Genomic DNA, 25,958 nt, shown 5'->3' on the forward strand with positions numbered 1-25,958 from the left:
AAATCGACTCCTTTCTCTAAATAAATACGTCTTGCTGCGGCGGTGGGCGGTGGGAAGAGGAGATGCTCGTCAGCACACACTCCCAAGCTGCTTCCACATGCGTTTTTGTTTTTGGGAGCATGAGCAGTCGAGGTTCCTGCGCAGTTCGCGAGCGGTTTAGCCAGCGGTGGCCTCGTTTTCCCAACCCGCCCGTAGCCACGCTCAGCCCTGCCCCAGCGCCTCCCGCACGGCAGCGGCGAGCGGAGGCTCCTCGGGTCCCCCCGAGAGCACAACGCGAGCCCCGGCTGCGGGAGCTTGGCACCGACTCGCCGGTAAAGCAGAACCGCGCAGCGGACCCACGTGTCCCCCCCCCCCCCCCTTTTGTTTTCTTTCCACTGAGCAGAATTTCCACCGCAGAAGTGACCCTGCGGTGCTGAGCGCCGCAGGATGCTGGTCCCGGACCCTGCAGCTGAAACTGGAAGAGCAACAGGAAACCGCCTGCGCCCAGCATCCGCCCCGGGATCCTGTGCGTGTGCGGAGCTGGCTGCGGCGAACGGGAGGAATAGTCTCTTTCTCTTGACTCCCCCCAAAAACAGGGAGCCCTGCCTCGTCCTGCCTCCCGCTCAAACCCCGCAGAAGGCAGCGGGCCCTTCCCTCCTCCTCCCGCAGCAGACCAGCCCGGGGTCTGAAGCCCGCTCCCCGGGTGTCCCCACCGCGGGACAGAGGCTGCTGCACCCCGTCCGCGTGCACCAGATCCCGACACAGTGGGCTGCAGTCCCGGGCGACATTCTGCCGCTGCAGCGAGCCCCGCAAGGAGAGATGTTTCTCTCTGGGAACTGCAGCGCGCGCGACGGCCCCGGGAGGCACCGCACAGAGCCGCCTCGGCACCCACCAGGGCACGGGGCTGGCAGCAGGACCCCAAATTTCTGCGCCTCTTTGCGAGACGGGCCAAGCGAGACCGCAGCAGCTCGCACGTGGCTCCTCCGCAGCGAGGCCGGGACTTGCACGCCTGCTCTCACCGAGCGCAGCTCTGACCCAGACCCAGAGCAGGTCTCGTGCCCCTTTCTGAGGGCAGGGACTCCATAACCGTGGCTGGAAGGGCCCTGGAAAACCCCGGCATTAATCTAAGAGTTCCTTGTGCGTGGACAGGATGGGACTTGGCACAGATCTCGAGCCCGGCAGGATACTGGTCAGTGCTGGAAGCATCCGAGGACAATCAGGGCTCTGGAGCTGTCTCCGCAGCACATTGAAGCAATCAAGCCACTGTACGTGGTCCTCAGAATCTTAATCCCCTATAAAGTTACCTCCAAGAACAGTCAAAACCTTGTCCAAACCAATAACAAATGCGAAATGCTCAGCCCCATCGCCGCTGAGCTCAAGCGACGCGTCCCACGTGGCTCGGGCCCTACGGAGCTCGGGTTCTTTCAACCCCTTCCAGCCCCTCTCGACGCCTCCCCGGAGCCCCCCAGCCCCGATCCCTTCCGACGCCTCCTGCCAGGGAGACGAGGCGGCATCCGATTCCAACCCAACGTTAAGGACGTGCCGGTGCCAAACCCCGCACCCCTGGCTCCCGCTCGGGGGGCAGAAACGCTCCCCGTCCACCGCAGGCGCGGGGAAAGACAACAAGCACGGGGCTCGAAATTCCTTTCACTGGGATCCAATAAAAACCTTGGCAGTTGCCGGCCTTCCTGCCGGAAACCCGATATCCAAGAAATAAACACGCTTCCCACTTTGAAGGGCTGCAGCGGGCTGCGGGGCCGGGACGCGAGCGGCTCCCGGCCGCCTCCGGACCCTCACCTGCCCAGGACAGCCCCATTGGGTGCTCCTTTGGGTGCAGCCCCGTGGCCCCGAGCTCCCCTGGGCCAAAGCTGCGCAGGAGATGGGGCAGCGACGAGCTCGAGGAGCCCTGGCTCCTTCTCCCAGCCACGGGGTAGCCGCAGGGTGCGAGTTCCAGCAGCGCCGTCCCTGGAAGCGAGCTCGGGGCCAGCGCACCCCAAATCGCAGCAGGAGCGGAGAGACAGCAGGGGCATGGCGACGCGGTGCTCGGCCGTCACGCGGGGATTTGCAGGTCCCCGAGCGGGCCTGGCCGTCGCATCGAGCGCCGCACAGGGCGAGCAGACAGCTCTCATGTGCCTCCAGGCCCTCCCCTCGCGGAGCTGGCCTCGCACCCAGCGCTTCCCCTGCGCATCTGCTGCGGGAGGCGCAGCCCGCTGCTCGGCAGGGAGGGCAGCTCCCAGCCAGATCCTCTGCGGCACAGGAGATGTTATCTGGTAAAAAATAAATCATGGCTGGCTCGGTGGAAGAGGGGAAGCGAACAGTGCCGGGACTCTTACCTCCTGCCTCTAGCGGGGGGGGGGGCTGCTGCTGCGGCACCGCCGCTTCCCCGCGGCCGGCCTCAGACGCTCAGCTCACCGAGAGCCATGAAAGGAGAAGCGGCCGCGCGCTGCCCCGGCCCAGGATAATCTGCAGCTTTATTCCTTTTAGAGGCAGCCAACGCACAGATGTTCCTCAAATCCCCGGGGATGAGTTCCTCCCCAGCAGATGTGCAGTCCTGCTCGCCTGCCGGCGCTGCCCCGCGGTGCTGGGGACCCTCGGGGCGCGCGGCCGGCCCCCAGCCCACCCGGCACTGCAGGGGCTGGGCACGGCCAGGTTCTCTGCCCGCTGCGGAGGCTGCGAAGTCATGAGGAGGGGTCCCTCCGGCCACAACCGAGCCTTTGCCTTCTGGACGCGTTCTTCCAAGGCAAACTTTGACAGTGACATTGCCCCTACGAGCCAGGGAGCGGCTCAATAACAGGCTGGGAGCCTGAATCTGCACCTTGCTGGCCCTGCTCCCGTGACCAGCTGCTGGGTGACCTCTGCAGGAGGAGCGGGGGGGGTCTGTGCCCTGTGCTGCCCTGGTGGGCATCTGGTGGCACCAGCACCGTGGCTCCGTGCCCTCGTGGGCAGGCACCGCGTGCCCGAGGAGGGCGAGCGGGAGTGCAGGCGGGCGCTGAGGACGCAGGAGGCGCAGAAGGCACCTGTGGCTGCTGCACCTACCTCAGCGAGGCTCGGCCACACGAGGAGCGAGGCAAAGCTCTCAGACGTGACATGCTCAGAAAAAAAAAAAAAAAAAAAAGCCTGCTGGAAGTGGGATGGGGCGAGAGAAACAGCTGCAGAGCGAGGCAGCAGAAGCTGCGCCGTGCTCCTCTCCTCCTCAGCGCCTTGTCGGAGCGCTGCAGCTGCAGCCGGCGCGGCTGTTGGGGCAGCGCACCCAGCCCCGTCCCGCTGGCCACCTGCGCAGCCCGGCTGCAGGAGAGGGGACGTCCCGCAGCTGGGAGCCTCGCAGCACCGCGCGGCACGGCTCTCCGGAGCCGCAGAGGGCTTGTGCAGGAGGCCAGCATCAAAGCCCGGGGGAGCTCTCGACGTCTTTAGCAGACGGCACGTAACGGATGGGAAAAGCAGAGGACCACACACTTCTGAGAGCCGGCCTGCTCCTACAGAACCGCTGGGCTGTCGGACCTCCAGGGCACGGAAGCCAGGACAAATCCTGCCCTGCCACACAGCCACCCGTGAACGCTTACCTTAACTACTTCATTAAGCGTGGCTGGTGTTCAGTTTCAGCTCAGGAAATAAGCACAAAACGCCTGAGAGAGGAAAAGCAGGAGGCTGAGCCATAAACCAGACAGTTCCCACAGATGTTCTGCATAAAACCATCCGACTCTTCTGCGCTCCAGCAGGAAGAACTGTCACGGTGAAGCCCTCTTGTTTAGCCAACGCCTTAAAAGTAGCGCTTCTCTAGCAAACAAACGCTGCAGGACACTGGCTGTCTGTGCACAGTTGAGTCAAATTCGGAGGGAAGAACGCGTATCCTGAGCTCATTCTGCAAAACAAACAAAACTTTTAATGCTGTGAAGTTTGTGGGCAGACCTCTGGCCAGCGTGCTTCACCCGTGCTGAAATTCCGGGGAGAAAGAGGTGGAAGAGGAAGGGATTAAATTCAACCGTCAGACGGAAAATGGTTAATTGCAAGGCTAATTACCGAGCCGTACCTGCCCCACGAGGAGAGCAGCTGCTGTCCCTGGCTCGGTGGACCCGGCGCGGTGCCCCGGTGCTGGGGAGCAGTGCCACCCAGAGGGCTCCTCCAGAAACAGCTCACTGCATCTCGCCTCTCGCCCAGCACAGCAATGTTTTCCCCTCCAGATCAGCCTCCCCTCCCTTTGCCAGCTCTGTTCCAGCTGTCGTTCAATCCACCGCCCTCCCTCCCTCCCTCCCTCCGGAGACAACCGAGTCTCACCAGACAGTAACTCCAGGTTAGGGCAAGGCTTCAGCAACTCTCGGGGCATTTATTCACCACGCCAGAACGTAAAAATAGCATCTTTAATTGCTTTATAGTTGGCACAGATGGTATTCAAACTCACCACTTTTTATTAACAAGCTATGAGACAACACATGGCGCAGTTCCACGGAGGGCAGCTCCGGCCGCGTGTGGCTGCTAAGCCGTGTGGCCGTGACAGGTTGGTGCTTTACTCTGTTCATTTACATTCAGCATTTATAGTCAAAGTAAAACCCAACAGCTAGCTTTAACCACACACACACACAGATAAGCCTGGGAAGGATGTTTCTGCTGGCAACCAAAGTCTCCTCCTCTTGGCAGTACACAAAAGCCCAGAAAATGTAGTTGTAACACGCGTTACAAGAGACTTGCCGCAGCCACCGCTGGCCAAACAGCACGTGACATAATGCAGGAGCTTCTACTCACACCTTGAAGAAACGGTTACGAGGAGAGCCCTGTCCCCTCCTCCAGGAGACGCGAAGGCCAGACCAGCACTTCACGCAGTAAGATGTGGTCTAGAAACTGTTGGCGGTGAGAGGATTTATTTCAGGAACCCAGAACCCAGCGGAATACTACTACTTTACTTTCTGAAGTACCTTTCCCAAAGGACTTCTAGCAAACCTCGCTGCTGCCCTCTGAGATGAGCAGGCTGTTGCTGTCCTCACACAGATGTGGACGGGGTGGCGGCGGCACCAAATGGTTACGTGACTTGCCTTGGGAAGCAACAGCAAGCCAGGAGACCAAGGAGCTCGTAGAAAAAGCCCCGCTTTGACCAAACAGAACACACGGTGTCAAGAACTACTACGCAGGATGAAAATAACTCCCAGCCACACTTCACGAGGGGGAAGGGAAAGGTTGAAAGCATCCCAGAAGGTCTGAGCAGACATGTAACTGACGGGAAGAGTTAGCAGTGTCAGTCTGAGAGAACAAATACGAACGTCAGACGAGACGACGGTCCCACACTCGCAATCTGCGTCCAAAACATGAGGCCATGAACTCACGCTGGCGACTGCATTCTTCCTCCATCCACATGTGCTTGTTGTTCATCTGCCGTTTAAATGGATGTCATCTCTCCGGCATCACTCAGTGCCACTAAGTGTTACGGCATGTCTCTGTCACGTAGTTCCTCTGCAAGCATTGCTCAATAGCAACCACGTGCAAAACTTTTACTGGGGGTGAGGAAACATTTATAGGTCTCTCGCAATACTGCAATTTGCTTAACGAAGAATTAAGTCCTCAGCAACAACGAAATCACTGACGCTGCTGCGGATACGTCTTGCTCATTAGCATCTCCATCCTGACAAATATTTAGTTTCTTCAACCTAGTTATCCAAAAGGAGCCCGAAGTAGCCAAGATACTACACAGTCACTTTCAACCTTCAATTTTCTTATCATTTGTCGGTAATAAAAATTTCCAGTTTCTATGGGTACTCTATAATCACAATAAGTTACGAGGCATTTCTGGCCTCTGTTCTGCTATGAGGAATTCCCTCTCACCGTCACGATCAGGTGCTGACGAGGAGGGAGGTAAGAATGCATAGTGTGAGGTCTCTGACCATCTGTCCTCCGTCGAGGCCACTTTCCCACCTAGCGGCCCTGTGCTGCTGAGGCCTCTGTTTTTCCTTTAGTTTCACCCGGGGCCTTGCTGCCATCTGCTTTGTTGGAATAATCTCGCTCTCCAAAAATAGTGCTTCCAATCCTGACGTTTGTGGATCCAACCTCTATCTAGGAAAGGAGACAGAAAGGAGGAGCTCAGAGCAGGCTGCCACCCGCCCGTCAGTGCAGTCTGCAACCAGTCTCAACGCTCCCCACGTCACAGAAGGACAGCTCCCCGTGTATTCGCCATCTGCAGCTACAGCCAGGGTCTATTCTGATCCCCGGAAAGGTATCCCAGGACCAGGAGAGCTGTTCTTCGTGGAACAGCACCACCGGGACCTCCATCCAAGCAGAGGACGCCTGGGCTGGACACCTGGATGCCTGCTGCTGCTGAGGGTAGCTTGGCTCCTGAGAGGAGCACAGAAGGGAGCGGGACTTACTGCATGCTGGAAGTCTGTGGACATGCCCATGCTCAGCTCCACCTTCTCAATGGGGAGATTCAGCTTCTCACACACTTCCTGCCGCAAAGACAGCAGCACCTGGGAGAAAGGAGGAAAGACAGGATCACACATTTGATGACAGCCACACCAGCTCAGTTCCAAGGTTTCACGGCTAGCAATTTCTGGCTTTCTTTGCAGTCTCCTTCATACAGGAGGCAAAGTTCCCACATTTCCTGCTGAGGCGTGCTCTGCAGCACTAAGAGAGCACCGGAGATTCCCCATTACAGGCTGCACTGCTGACAATGTGTGCACCTACAAGCCTACACATCCTTTGAAGAAAACCAATTATCACACCAGCATGACAGGCAAGGAACAGAGACCCAGTTCCTCTGCCTGGCGCAGCCCCGTACACAGAGCGTGCAAAAAAGGCTGACAGAAACCTCATCTGAAAGCAGGACCAGAGGATTTCGGATAAAAATTGCCACCTGACGTGCCCCTGCCAATATCCTGGCTACAGCTTCACAGAAGAGATGGGACCAAAAATAAACATGCACCTTGACCTCTGCAGAAAGGAGCCCAACACCTTCATTAACGCTGACGCTGCACGGGTCTGTACTGCCCTGAGCCAGGTGTGCATTTCTGTCGGTAATCTACAGTCAGACTCGTATCCTGACTGTAACGGGAGGCCAGCCAACAGCTGACAGTTTCTTCTAGAAAATCTTACCTGGAAGTCAGGATTTGGCCCCTTGCTAAGGTCATGTCCGACGCTGCCAATTGTCATCAGCCCCACGAATTCCAGGCTTGGACACTTGTTGATGACATGCTCCACAGCGGCTGCGGTGTCTCTGGGAGGCAGGCCATGCTTACCTGGCAAAAAGTGGGGTGATTTGAGCCAAGCTCTGCCAGAAAACTCCCCTCCCCATAGCCAGGCAGAAGCTAACTGATGGTGAAGTTTCATTTTAGCACAGAGAAACTCCTTAAGAGCACAAACCAACAAATCTCACTCAAGTTGTTTCTTCTATCGAGTCAGTGAGACAAACGTGTGTGTCATCAGAAAAAGCGTCCGCCACTTACTGTCCTCTCCGCTAGTGTTAACTTGCACCATGACTTTCAGCCTCTGAGGTGACCCCTTCTTCTGCCATGAGCTGTTGACTCTGTCTGCCAGCTTCACAGAATCCACCGTTTCCAACATGAACAGGTTAGGGACAGCTACAGAGAAAACACAGAGGCTTTGGGCTGCCTGTGCGACACACGAGCAAAGGTATTTACAGCTGTGCACAGCTAGCAGCAGACTACAGCAAGAGATAGCAAACAGACTGAATCAGGACTGAAAAATGGGGCAGTATCACATTGTTTCATTTGCTAATTGGCATTTCTTGCTAGCTTGCAATCATTAGTACTAATAGGTGAGAAAGGTGGTTATTATTTGAACCTTGGAAGAATACTGCCTGTGGGGTCAAACAGAGATAAACAGAGCTTACCGATCAACTTGTTGACATTATTTTTCTGCAGATGGCCAATAAAGTGCCACTTAATCTCCGGGCAAGAAGATAAAATCTGGAAGCAGAGAGGAACAGTTAGGTTTGAATGACAATTCCCCCTTCCCCTATGTAGTCCCTGTTTGCCCACAAACAAAACACCAGACATCCAGTCTTCTTCTTTCGTTTACCAGACATGGGTTTTGTTTCCCTTGCTAGGCACGGTGTTTTTTCAGCAGCAGGATCAAACCACCTCCATAACAAACTCCCTAAGAAAAGCCAGGACTTTGAACAGCCCTCAGGACACAACTATGCAAGGGGAGAGAATGCTTAAGAAACTGTCAACTTACTCTGGAGTCCGATGCCTTTTCTAGCAACTCCTGAACCTAGGAGAACCCAAGACAACCTCTTGTTAAGATCACACCAGACAAGATCACGCCGTAGGAGCGACCTCGCTGGAAGCGGGGCTCCTGGAGCCGCGTGCGCCCCGGCAAGCACAGCGCCGGGGCCCCAGCGAAGCCCGGCACACTCACGTAGTTCTCCCCGAAGCTGCGCTGCCCGTGGCTGTAGGCGTCCATCACCATCTCGGCGGGCTTCGTCTTGCTGACGGCCACCAGCCGCGGCTGCACGTCCGGGAGGCCCTGGGGGAGCGGGGGGTAAGGGGGGGGGGGTCCCAGGGGGCGAGGGGGGGTCCCCGAGCCTCCCACATTGTCCCCCAGGCCCCCAGCCCCACGGACAGGCCGCCAGGGCCCGGGGACACGGCGGAGGGGGCACGGGGGTCCCGTCACTGCCCGGGGGGGTCCCGTTAGGCCCGGGGGGGGGGGGGTCCCGTGGAGGTGCAGGCCCCGTCTCCATGGCAACCAGGGCCTGCCCCGGCGATGCGGACCCGTCTCCATGGCGACGGAGGCCTTGCCGCCATGACGGGCGGGCCTACCCCGGCGGGGGGCGCTTCCCCCCCGACCCGCGGCCCCTCACCTGCGGCCTCCGCGCCGCCGCCTGCTGCACCCGCTCGGTGACGGCGCGCAGCGCCGGGCCCAGCCCTTCCCCGGCGGCCATGCCCGCTCTCCACATCCCCGGCCGCCCCGCCGCCTTCCGCCACACACCCGCCGCGCTCCGCCCCCCGCCCGCAGCCAATCGCAGCGCACCGTCGCGGCCGCCGGCCAATGGCGAGGGGGGGGCGGGCGTCCCGGCGGCGGCGCCATGTTGGGAAGGTCGGGGCGTCATGGCGGACAGCGCAGAGGGCAGCCCAAAGGCAGTCAAAGGCACCCGGGGGCGCCCCAAGGGCACCCGCGGGGCCCGGGGACAGCTCGGGGATGCTGAGGGGAAAGGCAGGGCCGAGGGGCCCGGCTCTGGCTGCCCGTGGTGTGCACCCTTCCCTTCCCTCAGGCCTTACCTGGGTTGTAGCCCAAATTCGTGAGCGCTGTGCCGCGTCCAAGGTCGCTGCCAGGCTGCGATGGGTGGCGAGGAGCTGTCAGCGTCTGTCCCTGCACCCCAACATCCTCCTCCCGCAGAGGAGCTCCATCAGGTTTCCACCGGTTGCAGCTTCTCAGAAAGAGAAGGCGTTGAGCAGGCGCCTCTGCCAGGCTCGGAGCAAGGCACCTGCAGCAACCCGCGACCTTCACGAGGAGAAATAAAGCCTGGTGGCCAGCAGCCTCGGCTGGTCGGAGGGCAGGTAGCCCCCGACAACGCAGAACTGACTGCGAGCTGCATGCCTGGCACAGTCAAAAGCAAAACACCACGAAACCACCCCCAGATCCACCCCCAAAGAAATGGGATTCTTGCCATCTGCACAAAGAACCGTTCCTCCAGGGTGCAACTTCCAACGCTAAACGAACAGACCAGCCACATAACCAGCGCGGGCTGCACCACTTGCTCTGCATGCCCTGTTTGAGCAAGCAACTGTGAAGGCAGGGATGTGCGGTGGGAGATGTTGGAGTGCGGCCACGAAACGCGGCAGCCACCCATGGTAGCCACACAGTCAGAACTAAGCCATGGGGAACTGGAGGCCCCAGAGCTGTGGGGCTGCAGACAATGCCAGGCTTTATCACAGCAAGTCAAATGGAAAGAATGGGAAACTGCCAGCTGGAACCCATTTACTAAAATATTTGCCTTAATGTGCAGAACTCGCCCTCCCTCCCCATATTCTGAGCAATGACAGTATTTACACAGCTGTTCCCAAATACCCAGAAGGTTCCTGCCCTTTGTCTGGTAAAACATGACAATGATTTTCTGCAAACTTTACCAAATCCTAGACGTTTGCCACCGAAGCCTCGTTCCTGTATTTTTCACTACCCGGTTTAGCTAAGCGGGGTCAAAACGCCTGCAGCGTTCCTCAGCTGGCTGCTGAGCCGACGCACCTCTGCCCGTCTTCCGCCAGAGCTCTGCTTTATGCTCCCTGGGGAGGGAGAACTCTCACAGCCCAGCAGCCCGGGCACTCGTCTGCCCCTCATGCTGCTGATCCCCTCCTGGAGATTTACCTCGGTAAATCTTTTACCCCTGGTAAATCTTCCCCTGCAAATATATCCAAGCATTGTGTTAAAGGTCATCCATAAAAACAGACAAATTAAAATTGAAGGCCATTTTATTATCATAGCAAGTATCAAAATAAAAAGGCTTTTAATTCAATACATAAGATCAACAACCATGCTGGTAAAGCATCACCATGCTCCTGCCAGCAATTCCCAGCTATCAGCAATGCCACAAACCTCTATTTGCTTTGTTAAACAGTGGTTTTAAAATTCAGTCTTCATTTCAAGATTGCAAGATCATGGAGATTATGACAGAATGACAGTTAAAGAGAGAGATCAAATAAAGATTTACATGTAGTGACTACTCTGGAAAATTAAGGAAATTATACATATAATGAAGAATCTGAACAAAAAATAACAATTTTGGCTTGTAAAGACTGGTATTATTTCAACTTGTTTCTGCATTTTCCACTCTTATTACAGTTTAACTAAATTACTCGGTTTTCAATGATGCAGAATCATGAAGGTTCCATAATGGTTTTAAAATGTGGGTTTGAAATTAATAATACTGGCTACTCCTTTTTCTGTTCTCCCCCCTCCTCTGAGAAATACTTTAGCAGTAATGTTTTCAATTAAAAAAAAAAATCTTTAAGACCTATTTATTCCAAACTATTGTTTTACTGTAAAGTCATACAAAAACATATTTTATAATACCACTTTGGTTTATTTGGGTCTTTTCATTAGTGAAAACACTTGCATAAAAAGCAGGTTTTTTTAGTTACTAATGCAAATCCTTTATGTGAATGTAGAACAGTCCGAAACAAACATTCAGGTACTCAAAGATTTAGGTACCATCACCTCATTCCTATGTTTCTGCTATTCCCTGTTCATAATCTTCCTGCAGAGACCAATTTACAAACGTGAGTAATATTACTGCCTATTGATGCAATTTTGGACCACTGCTTTCTAGTGTATCAGTCTGGAGATGGAACTTTTCCTAGCTCAGCTTTTCCAGCAAATACAAAGATGACATACGAGATGGAACTTTTCTCCAGCAGAAATTGATGGTATCTTTTATTTTGCATTTTCAAGTATCAACTGTCATTCTCCTAACAGGGAAAATAAAGCTGAAGTGAAAATACTGGAATGAGCAGCAGAAATTCATCCCATTTCTATCTTAGTGTGACTGCCTTATTAAAAAGACTAATGCACATTTAGAACACTGAAGAGTGAAACGAAGAGTAGTAAGTAGCAAGCGTTTGGGGCAGAAGATCATAAATTCAATAGGTTGGTCCCTGACCAACTTAGTGCTTACACTTTCATCATCTTATATGGATATATTGGCTGCAAATTATAACAGCAATTAATAAACAGGCTCTCCTGCCAAGTGGCAGATGGATTTGCGGGAGAGGATGAAGAAAATTCTCCAACCCTGAACTTTTGTCTTTAACACCCCCTCCATTTTCGTATCCGTGTAAACTAAAAGCTATTACCTCTCTGCATCTGGTATGTGAAAAATTAACCAGTTTTCTGAAGTGAAAGGTATGCTACATAGCATTGTTCTGAGCAAAGAAGGAAAATTCCTCTTTGAACAGTCCAGCAACAAGAGGTTGTCATCTTTGCCCTGTAGTTTTTTTCAGGATGATGCTTTGTGTCCTTTGCTACCAGCAAATCTTCCTCTAAAGATCTATTCTAAAAAAAAAAACGAAAAAAAGAACCAACAAAACAAACAAACAAAACCAGTAAAACTGTTCTGTTCATTTCGGTTTACCTCAACATTATCTCTAATATGAAACTACAAACACTGAAATCCAGTTGGTCTTGCAGACCAGCAGATGATGCGCTGTAATGACCGTGGGCCTAGTCATTCAAGCAGATACTCACTAGCAAGGCTTTTTGCAAAGTCAGGGTCCCTGAGACAAAAATTCTTTCTCTCTCTAGTTTTTCTAACTATGATGACTGTGACAAACAGCATGCTCGCAGTCTGGTTTCACCAGGAGCTATGTCCAATTAGCCACTGGCAGGACATTGCCCCTGCCAGCATTCCTAAGCCCCATACCTAGCAGATAACACCGCTGGCAAGGACTACAAAATTCCGACTCCCCTTTGCCCAACCCAAATATGACAAATGGAAAACGAACCAGTGTTATGATGCAGAAGATGAGTAGTTTGGGCCACTACCTGTGCGATGCGTGGTCTAAGGCTTAGATCCCCCTCCAAGGTAATTAGGTAGCCTGCAGCACTTAACTACAGCTATTGTAACTCACTGTGCACGTGGTCTTAGCTGCCCTACTGAGGTAAAACACATTGGCTTAGACCTCAGTAAAAGGTGGTTTCATGGATTTGCTACACCTTGCACTCAGGATGGGCCTGGAGAGGACACAAACTGCTAGTCCCAGTGCCACAGAGCACAGGCAGTGACCCACCATCTGGCCAATGTCCGGGCCTTCAAGCAGACACGGGTAGTGTACAAAAGTCTAGCACCTCTTTTTTTTTTTTTTTTTAAGGGGTTTGAAATTAAGTACTGGAAATTTCCAACAAGAAAAAAAAAAAGGTCATAGCAGCAATCCCCCTCCCGCCAAAATCTCAAAACTTATTTACTTTCAACTGCTACAAACCACCTCAATCCAAAATCAAGTACCCATCTAAGCTGGCTGCAGAACAAATAGCCTAGCTAGCCTCGCCGGAGTAACTGGGTTTATTAGCCCATCGGCAAGGAGAGGTGCATCTAGCAGACTTATCTGGAGCAGAGTGCTTAGAAGTTACCAGAAAAAAACACCCCATAAATACCAAAGTCATTGTGTCCAATTGTCATACAAAAGATTGAGAGGATTAAGACTTATCTTAAGTCTTTCAGTACAGGAAAGGGGGAAAACAAAAAGGAACTTCCCAGTTCATGTTTCTTTTGATATAAAACAAATATAAACGTTTCTTTTTCAGTTGATGTTATGAAGCAATTTTGTGTCCTCACTGGTTCCTGCCCCATCCTCTTCGTGGATTCCCTCTGACAGTCCCTCTGCAAATTTAGTCTGGCTACCTGCATAGTCCATGAACATGTTGGGGATATCTTTGCCAAAATATATCTTGCTGTTTGCTGCAATGGCCTTGTATTTCATCAGCTGCAAGTACTCAGGAGTTAACTTCATCTGCACAAAAAGAAAACAGATCACTAACAGCTCAGATTCGTCTGAAAGCAAATTTCTGACGCGAGCATACAAGGCGTCCACTTCTCCAGAACGCTCGTGGGCATGCTCATCCCCTCTCCAGCTGAAGAGCCGGAGTACCCAGAAGGCAGCTCTCCTTCAGCGTGTCTAAGCAAAGCTCTATATTTCAGGGACTAAATGGCAAAATGAGAAAGCGATGGAAGCAGCTGGGGAAAAGTTCCATCCACACGTACCACAGAGATGGAGATGCTCTAAAGCCCATAATTCACTGAAAGCTCTTGCAATGCAAGCTACTAGAAAGAAAAATACAACTGGCTTTTTTCACAGAGCAGACTGAAGAGTCAGTTTCAGAAAGCAGCGATCGTTCCTTCAGGATAACGACGCTATAGCAGAGAGAATGGAGTAACTGGGACAGAACTTGTGCACAAACATCTCAGACCTCCAGCCATTCTTACTGACCCTTTCAAAACAAAGTCTTCCTGCTGGGACTTTCTGGGAACTTGCTGTAGGCAGTAACAAGCCTGGCAATTGTATCCATATAATTTTTTCTGTTTCCAGTATTTTTTTTGGACTTTATTTTTGCAGAAGCAAGACTTTGCCAGGCTAATTAGTTTGGTGTATAAGAGCAGCTCCATTTGTTATTTACCTGAATTCTTGTTTGCTCTAAGCCTGTCACGTGAGAGATCTCCCTGCCAGCTCGCAGATTGAAATGAATCAACACTTCTGACTACAAAAGGATGAAAGGGCAACACTGAAACCAATATTCTATCTACAGCACCTGGCAGAGATGTCTCCAGACATAACCAGGTATTTCATATATTCTGACACAAACGTATCTGTCGAGAGGAGAACTTGCAAATAAGGATCTAATTATTGTTTCAGTTTCAAAGATAACTTTTCTGTCTTTGGCTTAAACAACAAGACACAATGAGCGAACAAAGACAGACTGCTCTTTTGCTGAGTTCTTCTATGTAGCCTAATGTAAGGAGCCCTGCTTCAAGGCACAGAATAAGGAAACAATACCTTGTTGGCCTCGGCAACTTTCATAGCAGTATAGCATTCAGCATCAGCTCGTGCCTTCTCTCTTGCAAGAAATGCAGCATCTGGAAGAAAACATGCTCCCACATTCAGATTTTTATTTCCGGTCACGTTAGCACCATTTGCAGCTGGAAAATTTTTTAAAGCAGCCAGTACCACATCTAAACCATACGGGATACGACAAGGGCAAGAGGGAACAAAATGGGAAACCCAGAAACGGGATCTCCCTTTACATCTAAAACGCTACAGGATGATAATATTAAATAAGTAAATTGTATCTGCAACTGAAGGCCTCAAAGCATTTTATAAACATAAGGTTTTTATTACCACCCTGTCACACAGGCTGAGAATATTCTTTCTTCTCTAGCCAGCCACTAACTCTCGTGCTGCAAACGAAACAACTGTTCCACTGCAGAAGTGGTATTTACCCACGACATTTGCACAGGACTCCAAGAGCAGCACAGCAGACTGCTCTACAGATGAAGTTTGTTGATGCGAACGCAATTCCCCAGATGGGATTCTGTCTGGGATATTGAGGTTAAGATTCTGGCACACAGGGGCAGGCAATTTTAACCTTTACAGGCTCTGCCCCTTGGACAGATGTTGGAGAGCTGTTTTGCTGCAATATCAAAAATTGCGTCAAGGGTCTGATCGTGTGGGATACCGAACTTCCCTGACTGCTAGCAAAGACGTGAAAGGAAAGAAACACTTCCCCTTTCTGTATCACATTCCTGTTTTTTTCTTCTTTTTTTTTTCCTTCTTTTTATCTGTCAAATGACACTGATGTGGTATCAGGCCATCAAGTTAAAGCTGAGCTTAATCTGTCTGATTCAAGGTTATCTCTTTATGTTCCTTCTGTAACGGGGAGCCACATATTCGTAATACATGCTAGACCAGATCTGAGAGCGGCGCAGCTGGACAAGCCATTTGTTTACCTATACTAGCAGGGAGTTGCGTGAGCAGCTACCCTTAAAAATTGGATGGATTGTCCTGAGACTTCCACTCCTCTGGCTAACAACCAGAGCGGTCTGTCACGGACACTAGAAAGAATGAGGGAGACCTGAATCCTCTACTGGCATGGAATTGAACTGGCATGGAAGCTCCCCCTCCCTCCTTTCTTTAGGATCTTTGGGTCAGTCACTACAGAACATTTACTTACTGGAAGTTATCACTCACCTTCGATCTCTGAAATTCGTTTCTCTGTTTCTTTTTCCATCACTTTCTGTCCGTAAGTTATTTCAGCAACTTGTGCAATTTTTTCTGCCTCTGAAATGAAAGAGAGCATGTCCACATTGTCATCACACAGTCTTCCTATTGCTAGAACCAACTTTACCCATGGAAATCCTTCCCACCCTCTTCTGGTGGCAGTAAAATGTGGGGAGAATTTTCAGCCCTCAGAAGGTGTCAGCCCGTTTGTGGGTAAAGCCGGAACCCATTTGGGTTTCTCTGGAAGAACATCAGACCAGCAGCAGAGAAATCACCCAACAGCAAACCAGGTGCGTACTTTCCCCCTCCCAGTTTGGATTCTGTTTTCTGCCTATCCCAGTCACACACCCCTGTAAGCTACTGCCTTCAGGCAAAGCTGTACAGACCAATGAGGGCCTTCTTCCTTTCTGTCTCCGCTTCCTTCTCTACCACCTTCTGCTTCTGTGCTGCAATCAGTAGCTTTGTCTTCTCGCTCTCCCTAGGGAGCCAGAAATAGTCAGTTACAAAACGCGAGCCTATCAGGTGGCCTGGCCTACCTCACGTTCAGGACGAGCCGTTGGCTTAATCCTCCCTCAAGTGTGTGGTTAGGGCAGGCGGCAACGATGGAAGTGAGTGCATCTACCTGCAGAGCTTTTTTTTTTCTAAACTAAAGCACCTCTTCCTCCCCTTTATAGCAGGAGGATTTTTCAGTCAAGATGGTGTGAAACATTCCCTGCTACTCTCCGCAGACTGCCACAATGCCTTCCAGCAGAGGCAAGTCATAGAACAACATCTTGACTACACACATGTGCAAGTTTAACGGGTTACTATTAACAAGGACACTATTAAAACAAAGTGAGAAATTAAAATCCTGTAACTTGCCCTCACGGATTGTTATAAATTTCCCACAAGACAGATGTACGTGGCTTTGAAATCACCCTTCATTCAGTCACGTGGGTCTGTGCATTTTACTTGCTAAAGCCTTTTCTCTCTCACTGCTTTGTGCGCACACTGAGAAGTTTTAAAAGCGTGTGTGTACATATATGCAAAAGAATTTAAATACTCTGTGCCTGCTCCCAGTCAGGGAAGAGAGATTAGAGTCAAGAACAAGTCCTTCTCAACTGGATTTACGGTAACAGATAAGAACAGGCTGATTTGAGATTCCATCATGCCCTTACTGCGCATGACTTACCACGATACCAAAAGGTCAAGCAGAATGGACGAGAGGGATCTTACTCTGGCCTATGTAGACTCTGTTGGCAGAGTGCTCAAAGAACATAAGCATTTCTGAATGATCAAGTGCAAGAAAAGGCAGCTGGCTCACAGCATTGAAAAGGGATCAGTATGTCAAGTGCTATTAAAGAAAGTTATTTCTAAGCTTTGCAGGTCCTCAGCCTGTTGAATCAACAGTTTCTCCATCCTAGTCAAACAGCAGGATTAGTGGTGGAATCTATCCACCTGCCACTCACCCGCATGCTCTGGGAAGTGTTTGTAAAGTAGGGCCAGTGTCAAGGGGAAGGAGGCCCCGGGAAAATAATTCCTGCACTCAAGTGTTCAAAATGGAGCAACACCCTAACTCGGCAGTGACCTGCCGGCCATTTACAGTGACAGACACATCTGGTGCAGCCTCACCAGCCCCTTTCTGAACGGCAGCGAGGCAGCACGAGGCTGAGCACAGGCCTGGCAGAGGGCACTCTGATCAGTGCACGCTGTGAAAACACATTAATCTGGATGACCGACTCCTTTTGGTAACAGAGGTGCAAGTCTCAGGCACTTACATGAGCTCATAATTCCTCCGGATTGTTTCAGGGATGTTTGGCTTTGTAACTCGAACTGCCTGGAAAGAGAGACAGAAAAAAACATAGGCAAGCAGCCAACAATCAAAAGGCAAATGGCCCTGAGGCTGCAGAGGGTGGGGGAGCTAACACTTATGACAAGCTCTGTCAGACAAAGCTTTTACTTGCTGCAGAAATTGTGACCAGCTCCAAACTACAGAGAGCAAACACCGGACCGACCGATGCCCTGACATGACAGGAGGTTACAACCTGCGTGAACGAGTAACCAGGGGAACACCACGAGAAACCCAACACGGCAAAGCTACAAGGGGACAGGAAGGACACTGCTCTCACTCCTCACGTTAAACAAACTGGATCATAGAATCATTAAGGTTGGAGAAGACCTCCAGGATCATGTGGTCCAACCGTCCCCCTACCACCCACTAAACCACGTCCCCGAGCACCACATCCAACCTTTCCTTAAACACCCCCAGGGACGGTGACTCCACTACTTCCCTGGGAACTTTAAAGCTATTTTTTTACTTTAAAGCTTTAAAGGAACTTTACAGCCGTACTTTAAAGAAATTTTCTAAAAGTTACAGCTTATTTTCTGTCATCCCTTAACCCTCGCGGTCTGTAGATCTCCAAGCAGAACCCCAATTACCTGTATAATTAATCCGGGGGCCATGGTAGTTAGGTCTTGCTGCAATGCCAGTTTAAGGTTTTCATCAATCTGATCTGATTGGAGGGAAGGAAAAAAAAAAAAGTAACTAAAAGCCCCCCAAAGGCAGCTTGCTGCCAACAGGTACAGAATTAGCTGGAACAGCTCAGATTTCTTATTCCTGGAAAGTAAGTGGAAACGTAAGTTTGATATAGAAGTGGTGGGCTGAGAAAGACCATCCCTGACCTCAGGGCAGGTTCACATCTCGGCACGTCAAGCAGCGCTGACCAGTGGCAAGGACTTGGGAAAGACTACAGGAACACGGCCAGCATAAAATGAAGACCTCCCCAGTTTCCAATAACCTGCAATTTGGACTCTTTTTGAGCCAAAAGTAGCATTTTTATGGTAAAGAATCGCTGTTCTAGCCCACTTTCCTACTGATACCTTCCCAACTGGATCCTGAAGTAGATGTGGTCCAGCTAAATCATGACTGATTAGTAACTGTGCCTACGCCAGCAGCAGACAAAGAAAATGGAAAGGGAGAAACGTAAAATGGCTGCATTAGTTATTTTAATAGGCTGCAAAAATTTCATCAGTAAAGCCTGTCTGGCTCAACGCAGAACGTTTAACTCCAGCACAGCTAAGAAATTTCAAAAGGAGACACAAAACAAAACCCTTCTTCAGCGAAAAGCTCTAAGGACAGCAGTGTTTCCAGTTGGGGCCTGCTGAGAAATGCAAAGGGAAAATAAAATGTAATAGCCTTGAAAGTGATCACATCGCACTCCTTGATTATTTGCTTTGGTCCCAGTTTAGCTAGCTGGAACTCACACTCACAATGAAGTTCAGCCAGGAGTTTAGGAAACAGCTGTTATCAGTTTCCTGCACCTGCTTGCAGATGTGGGGGCAGAGAATGACATAAGTCTGCCTGAAATGGGCTGTGCCCCATTTCATAACCGTGGAGCCAGAAAACATTCAGCTCAGACTGAAAGAGTTACACAGGGGTTTATACAAGTTCCTTCTGTGCAAATTGGTTGTCTTGAGTCCGTTTCAAGCAGTTGTCGTCAGCAGCTGCCGACATCTGGAGCCTCCATCGACAAAGAACCAGAACATTCACCAGCAGCCCCGTAAAGGAAGAGGAGGGGAACTGCGCCCTAGTCCCACACTTGGTGCAGAGGCCCTGTCAGAAAGGGGACAGCCAGGCTTCTTGGAAAGCCCCGCTTAAACAGACAAGCGGTTTGCAAACACCTTGTACTCTTTCAGGCACTTGGCGCTAAAAAATCCCAGCCAGTAATTCTGTCAGCCCTGGGTCCAAACCGTTCGCAGCAACGCTTCACCCACGGCCAGCACCGCTGTGCTGTCAGATGCTGGAAGGGATTTCTTATCACTCAAAGGCCATAAAGAAAACACGCGACCCTGGCAGGGACCGGCCCATTTCTCCTAAGAAACCAACACGTTTCTTCAGGCTGTCTCTTGTACCGGGCTCCAAGCGTTCGTGCCTGATTTCCCACTGGTCCGGAGAGAGGAAGGGAAGGTCAGCCAGCCCTCGCCACGCAGCCCTGGCTTCTAGCACTCACTCGCAGAGCCCAGGAGCCGCGGCGATGCGCATGACACACAAGTAATCAAACCCACAGGGCTTTTGGTAACAGCAAAGAACAGAAGAGTGGCTTTTCCATCTGGACTAGCAAATCCTGCAACTGATTAACCAGCCACATTTGCTAAACACACGTAACACAGCAGAATTACTGCTCCCTCTCCTAAAACCCTCTGCTACCACTGGCAGGTTTGGGGATTTTTGTTGTTGTTGTAGTAATATGGTGAAGCACTCAGCACCAGAAGACGATAAGGAGCAAGTAGCTGTAACTGGTTAACAATTCCAAACAGAGCAGGCACCAGATCGACATGTAAAAGGCCCCCCAGCTGGGGCAGCGACTTCTGTACCGGCAGAACACGCAAAGAGCTCACAGAGACATCGCTCAAGGAGCTATCAACCCGGGAGTGAAAGGCGGAGAGGCAGCTCACCGAACAGCTCGATGTAGACCTCCTGCAGCGTGTGGACACTGCAGAACTGGTTCAGCTCATGGTGAATCTTGTTGAAAATGAGAGCTTTGTCGTAGTCAGCGGTGTAGTTCTTCACTATGTCATACACTGCAAAAGGAGACGTGACAGTGGCGTTAACAGCTGGGACAGAGGGATGCCACAGGCTGGGCGCTCGCAGGAGAAGGCTTCTGGCTCAGTGACAGCAAGAGACACAGAGCCAGACTGAAACGAGGAAAGCACCGCAAGAGAAGGCTGCACCACAACCAACTACTTCATTTAGGGGAGTTTTAATTATTGCTGGCATTTCATCCCATCCCAATCAATATTCTGCCACATGCCTTGTAAGCAGAGCGACACCTTAGTATCAGCAGCCCTCGCTGCATTATCTGCGAGTCTCTGCCCTGCGGACACACGAGTTGTGCCTGAGTTTAATACAGAGACCGTGTGGTCTGTGCGCAGCGCGGGAAGGGCATCCTCCACCCGGGGTAAGACACCGATGACCCAGGCAGTGTCATCATGCCTGTAACCAACAAGACATTCAAACAACCCACACAGAAATAAATTAAAAAAAAAAAAAAAAGCCTGACTGGTCATTCTCCTGGTGTGTCAGACTCCAGCCTTCTGCTCACAGACTCCCCTGCCCCTTGCACACCTCGTTGTTCAAATCAGAAGTTCTTCACCGAAGCATAAAGCCCAGTGGGGCCACAATAATACAAATAATAGAAGTGATGGATGGTATTTGGGTATTAGCGAAGCAACCAGTAGCACAGAACTAGTATGTGCAGAAATAATAAACAGTGTCAGGGAGAGCTGGTTTGAAGCTCAAACCCAGGAAGTACGGGGCTCCACGAGGCACACAGGAGAATACCTGGGGCACTCCCTAGCTCCAAATCAAAGCACGGGCAGGCACGACCTCTTCACCTTACCTCGCACTAGCAAGATCACCACCACCACCTCTGGCTGGCAGGATTATCAGGGTCACAGGGGAAGAACTCACCTGCACTTTGGATCAGGAAATTCACCACCTCAATTCTGTCAAAATAAATCATCACTCCTCCGCTGCAGAAGAAAGAAAAAGAAAAGGGGGAAGTTTGCTGGAGGCCGCGAGCTGTGCCCTGCAGCCGGACGGCCTCTGAGGGGGGACACTCCCCTCTAGCGGGTGAGCGCAGCATTCACACCTCCGGCAAGCACCGCTGCGACACTACGGCAGGCACCCGCACCTTGTACAGGCTCCCGCTGTCTCCAGCAACTGGATCATGAAATGTGGAGCCAGGCTTAGAAAAATCATCTTTTTAGTGTTTACTACATGTAAATACAAACCCCTGGTCCCTTCCCTATTTCTGTCCGTCCTATGATACCAAGCAATCCACTTTCTTCCTGTGCTTCAGCTCAGGCAAGCACAGTAGGAGTTACCTTATTTACAAAAAAAAATACAGCTTTCATAATATTAAAACCTTGCACGTAAGTTGCTGCAAAAAAAAAGAAGAGAGTGCAAGGTGCAGCCTGTTTGTGGCAGAAAGTAACTGCACTGGGAATTAGAGTACCAGCTCCTGCGGCACCTGCATGAACGCCAAACGTGGAAGCTCAGCTCAGGTGGGGAATCCGTGGTAGCAAGGCGTGTTTTAAAGCAAGGCCGTGCGTTTTAAAGCAAGGCCGTGCGTTTTAAAGCAAGGCCGTGCGTTTTAAAGCAAGCGTTTTAAAGCCCGTGCGTTTTAAAGCAAGGCCGTGCGTTTTAAAGCAAGGCCGTGCGTTTTAAAGCAAGGCCGTGCGTTTTAAAGCAAGGCCGTGCGTTTTATAAGGCAAAAGCAAGGCCGTGCGTTTTAAAGCACGCTGGGGCGAGGAGGAAGGGGAGAAGGGAAAGCACCAAAAGCAGCCCAGCAAAATCGGGGAAGCACAGGGGACAGAAGCTAAGCGACTCACCTGGTTCCGCAGGGCACGTTTTTCACCTCATCCGTCTGCAGCGTGGTCTGGACGGAGAAATATTTCAGAAAAGCCCCTCTGGAGCTAAGCCTCCCCCCGGCAACCGGGGTTGGCCCCGGCCCCCCGAACCCCCCCCCCCCCTGGACCCCCCCGACCCCCCCCAGCCGCACCTGCACCGACTTGTAGGACGTGATGAAGGGCAGCATGAGGTGGAAGCCGGGCCCGCTGGTGGAGGTGAGCAGCGCCCCGCCGCTGAGGAGAGAAGCGACAAGAGAGAAACGCGGCCGTCAGCGGCGGCTCCGGGCCCGGCCGGGCCGGGGAAGGCCCGGGGAGCCCGTGGGAGGCCGCGGCGGCCGCCTCACCGGTAGTAGACGCCGATGTGCCCCTCCTCGATCTTGTGGATGGCGGAGAGGAAGGCGGCGGCCAGGCAGCCGAGGCACAGCGCGGCGGCGGCGCCCAGCTGGGCCATGCCCGGCCTCGGCGGGACGCGGCTCCCGCTGCCCGCCCGCCGCGCGTCATCACCCAGCGACCGCCGCCGCCAAGGGGCGCCGCCGGGGGGCGCCGGAGGGCCGGGAGCCCGGGGGCCGCGGGTTCGAGTCCCGCCGGCGCCTGGCGGCCCTCGGTCTCTCCACGCAGCCCCCCGCCTGCTAGGGAGAGGGGGCGATGTGGGGGCACGGCGCGACCTGCACCACCCTGCCTGGGCCTTGAGGACGGGGAGACCCCCTCACGGGAGGTTCTCCCGTGAACTGAGCCCTTGCTCACATGTACGAAGCACCGCGCTGCCCCCCTGAGCACTGCTGTGCCCCCACCTGGGCCTTGTGTCCAGGGAGACCCTGTCACAAGCGGTTCTCCCATGAACTGATCTCCTGCTCACACACGCGAAGCACCACGCTGCCTCCCCAGGCCCTTTGCGGGGGGTCGGGCGCTGCCGAGCCCCCACCAGGGCCTCGTGGCTTGGGGGGACCCTCTCAGAGGAGGTTCTCCCATGAACTGACCTCTTGCTCGCTTGTGCAAAGCACCACGCTGCCCCCCTGGGCACTGCTGAACCCCCACCTGGGCCTTTTGTCCAGGGAGACCCCCCTCACAAGAGGTTCTCCCGTGAACTGACCTCTTGCTCATGTGCACGAAGCACCACGCTGCCCCCCTGGGCACTGCCGAGCCCCCACCAGGGCCTTGTGTCCGGGGAGACCCCTCACCAGAGGTTCTCCCGTGAACTGACCTCTTGCTCATGTGCACGAAGCACCGCGCTGCCCCCCTGGGCACTGCCGAGCCCCCACCAGGGCCTTGTGTCCGGGGAGACCCCTCACCAGAGGTTCTCCCGTGAACTGACCTCTTGCTCGCACTCACAAATCACCATGCTGTCCCTCCAGGCACTGCCGAGTCCCCGGCCAGCCCCAAGGCCACCCAGCAGGGCCCGTGCCCCCCGACATGCCCCCCACGGCCTCCCCGCCGGGGCTCGGCTCTCCCACAGCAATCTGTTCCCCATCTGGACCAGGCCGGACCGAGGGGCAATAACGGGGAAAGTGACAGAGCACGTGAAAATATATTAAATCTTCCGCATCTATGATTGTTGAAGGGGACTTAAAAAACATAGGAGAGACGTATAAAATGTCAATAAAGTAAAATAATTTGATCTTTACAGTTGATAGATCTCCTAGGGTTATATATAACAAACCTGTCAGAAGGATTCAGCGCCGTTTAGAAGTAGGGAATGAAATATCTGCTATATTTGTCAATCCAAATTTTACAGCTCTTAAATAAGCGCAAAAGGGCGCCAGAGATGAAATACACCCTGTATTAGTTTTTTTTTTTTTTTAAATGCTTGCCCAGATTTAAGGCCCTGATAAAATGTATTAAATCTTTAAAGGTTTTAATGAATCTAGTATGTGTTTCATAAATCAAGAGCCTCTGCTCAGCCCCCTCTCAGTTTAATAAGGGTAAACTAGGAAATTGCTCTGAGCTGAAGCAAAATACATTCATATAATATTGAAAAGTAATAGATTTTTAAATGTGGGGTGTTCTGGCTCGCAGGCGAGGTTTTGCTTCATAACATCGGCGCTATATCATTACCCTGAATGGGAAACCATCTGTGGCCACGTGTTTAACAGCATCAAGATGTGAACTAGCACAAAGGTAAATATTATTTGTAATAATCCTGAAAAAAAAGCCAAAAAAATCATTACTTCTAGACCTCGGGCCAGGAACATTCGGGGGTGTCTGTGCTGCGACTCTGTTTTTAGCAGCGTGGACCTTTTTACACTAACAAACGGTTTATTGCACCCACTTCTCGCTGGCACTCGAAGCCTTTTTGATCTCTACCCCGTTCTTCCCCATCCCACCGAATTGAAGCCCATGTAAAAATATTTTGTGGGTTTTCCCGCAAAGGTTGAGAGGAGTTTGAAGGTCTCTGAGACTCTCTGCTCAACGCTGTCACCCCCAGCCCCTGTTACCTGTCCTGCCCCGCGCCAGGACGGGACGGGGCAGGACGGGACGGGACCGTCCCGGCGGGAGGTGAGGCCAGGACCCACGGCAAGTGCTGCGTAAAAGTCTGTCCAACCTCATTAACTGTCACGGGTAACAATACCAAGCTGGCAGTGAAGGCAATTTGGAGCCTGTTGGCCATTAATCACTGCCTGACAGTTGTGAATAGAGGTGGAAAAACTCTGTCCCCGCAGTTCCTGCTTTGGCGTTTAAGGTTACCTCCGTGTGCAGCCCGCAGGGAGCAGTGGGGCGGAAAGCTCGCCCTTGCCCAGTCCCCATCCCTGTCCCCATCCCATTCAATCCCCATCTCCATACCATTTCCATCCCCATCCCATCCCATCCCTGTCCCCCAGTGCTCCCAGCATGTCCCTGCTCTCCTCCCCAGGCTTGGCCACTCCTAGGGACGCTGCTCTGAAAGGCAAACCCGGCACTTCGCTAACCACGAGGCCTAATAGCTCTTTAATAAGGTGTTGGGAAAGTGCCTCGAAGTCAAAGCGAGCGCTGTGTGCACGGAGTGCCGTCGTAGTTCCTGGCTGCCCCAGCGCCCCCAGAGCTGGGGCTGGATGTGGTGCTCTGCAGTGGGGCATTAATGGGGGCACAGGGCTGAAAAGGCATCAAAACCCGATTTGGGTTGGGCGGGGAGAAGGAGCCAGAGAGGCTCGTGGGGCTGCAGGACAATACGGGGTGCCCTGACCACCTTGCGCCAGGGTTTTGAAAGGGAAAGAAGGTGGGGAGAGGGAGGGTGCGGGGGGAGAATACTTAACAAATTAAGTCTATCGAACATTATTTGCAGATTACGGTGCAGAATTGTGTTAAAGTATGTCCGGGCTCGTTACATGTCAGTGCTAACAATACAGCACTTGGCAATCAAGGCAGTTCTCTGGCGCTGGCCATTAATCATCCCCTGACAGTCCTGAGCTGGAAACGAGGAAACTGCTCACATGTGCTAGATGCACCTATTTACCCGCGCTGTAATCACGGCAGGAAAAGTTTTCTTTGACTCCCTGCCTGCCCGAGCCTTGCTGGCGGGGCGATAAGCAGAAGGGTCCCGGTCCTTATTTCACGTCCCAGCTATTTCGAGGGGCACGGGGGCACGCGGAGAACACGGTTTGCATTTCAGCTCCGCCGCGGTGGGACACCTCGTGCCCCAGGGGAGCGTCCCCCCTGATTCCTGTGCATTGCGTTTTGGAGGCGCTGCCCACCACAGGGGGTTTGGCTTTGCAGGGCTGGCCCGGGGGGGGCTGTGTGGGGGAATGAGCGCAGAGCGGAGCTCGCCCCGCAGACGCCAGCGCCATGGCCGGGTGCCAGGGTGCCAGGTCACCCTCCCAGGAAATAAAGGAGCAATGTGTCCAGCCCCCCCCAGTGCTGTTTTCTAAGGGGAAATGATTAATGGTGCTTGGAAACCACAATTCATCCCGGGAAAGA

The 25,958-nt window shown here is 52.4% G+C and overlaps 2 protein-coding genes across 2 annotated transcripts; both read right to left on the reverse strand.

Annotated features, from left to right (window-relative positions):
• Positions 1–4,316: 4,316 nt before the first annotated feature.
• PLPBP (pyridoxal phosphate binding protein) lies at positions 4,317–8,934 on the reverse strand. The gene is made up of 8 exons (XM_048047321.2): positions 8,780–8,934; positions 8,338–8,445; positions 8,155–8,190; positions 7,808–7,883; positions 7,401–7,535; positions 7,051–7,193; positions 6,327–6,425; positions 4,317–6,015 (listed from the first exon to the last, which is right to left on the reverse strand). The coding sequence occupies exons 1-8, from the start codon at positions 8,873–8,875 to the stop codon at positions 5,878–5,880; spliced, it is 831 nt and encodes a 276-aa protein (XP_047903278.1). The 5' UTR covers positions 8,876–8,934; the 3' UTR covers positions 4,317–5,877.
• Positions 8,935–10,367: 1,433 nt separating this feature from the next.
• Positions 10,368–22,573, reverse strand: ERLIN2 (ER lipid raft associated 2). Its single transcript, XM_048047320.2, has 11 exons — positions 22,415–22,573; positions 22,223–22,304; positions 22,053–22,099; positions 21,130–21,191; positions 20,115–20,240; positions 18,099–18,172; positions 17,438–17,496; positions 16,067–16,158; positions 15,651–15,740; positions 14,460–14,539; positions 10,368–13,418 (listed from the first exon to the last, which is right to left on the reverse strand). Exons 1-11 carry the CDS (start codon positions 22,519–22,521, stop codon positions 13,209–13,211), a joined length of 1,029 nt encoding a protein of 342 aa, XP_047903277.2. The 5' UTR covers positions 22,522–22,573; the 3' UTR covers positions 10,368–13,208.
• Positions 22,574–25,958: the final 3,385 nt, after the last annotated feature.

This window comes from Anser cygnoides, chromosome 26 (assembly GCF_040182565.1).
Source record: "Anser cygnoides isolate HZ-2024a breed goose chromosome 26, Taihu_goose_T2T_genome, whole genome shotgun sequence".
Taxonomy (NCBI): Eukaryota; Metazoa; Chordata; class Aves; order Anseriformes; family Anatidae; genus Anser; species Anser cygnoides.

Coding starts and splice junctions, on each gene's coding strand:
- PLPBP (XM_048047321.2), bottom strand. CDS start 8,875: ATGTGGAGAGCGGGCATGGCCGCCGGGGAAGGGCTGGGCCCGGCGCTG. Junction 8,446..8,779: donor CGGCGGCGCGGAGGCCGCAG/GTGAGGGGCCGC, acceptor CCGCTCCCCCAG/GGCCTCCCGGACGTGCAGCC. Junction 8,191..8,337: donor GCAGCTTCGGGGAGAACTAC/GTGAGTGTGCCG, acceptor GGGTTCTCCTAG/GTTCAGGAGTTGCTAGAAAA.
- ERLIN2 (XM_048047320.2), bottom strand. CDS start 22,521: ATGGCCCAGCTGGGCGCCGCCGCCGCGCTGTGCCTCGGCTGCCTGGCC. Junction 20,241..21,129: donor TTTCCTGATCCAAAGTGCAG/GTGAGTTCTTCC, acceptor CTCCTTTTGCAG/TGTATGACATAGTGAAGAAC. Junction 14,540..15,650: donor ACGAATTTCAGAGATCGAAG/GTGAGTGATAAC, acceptor GTTTTCTTCCAG/ATGCTGCATTTCTTGCAAGA.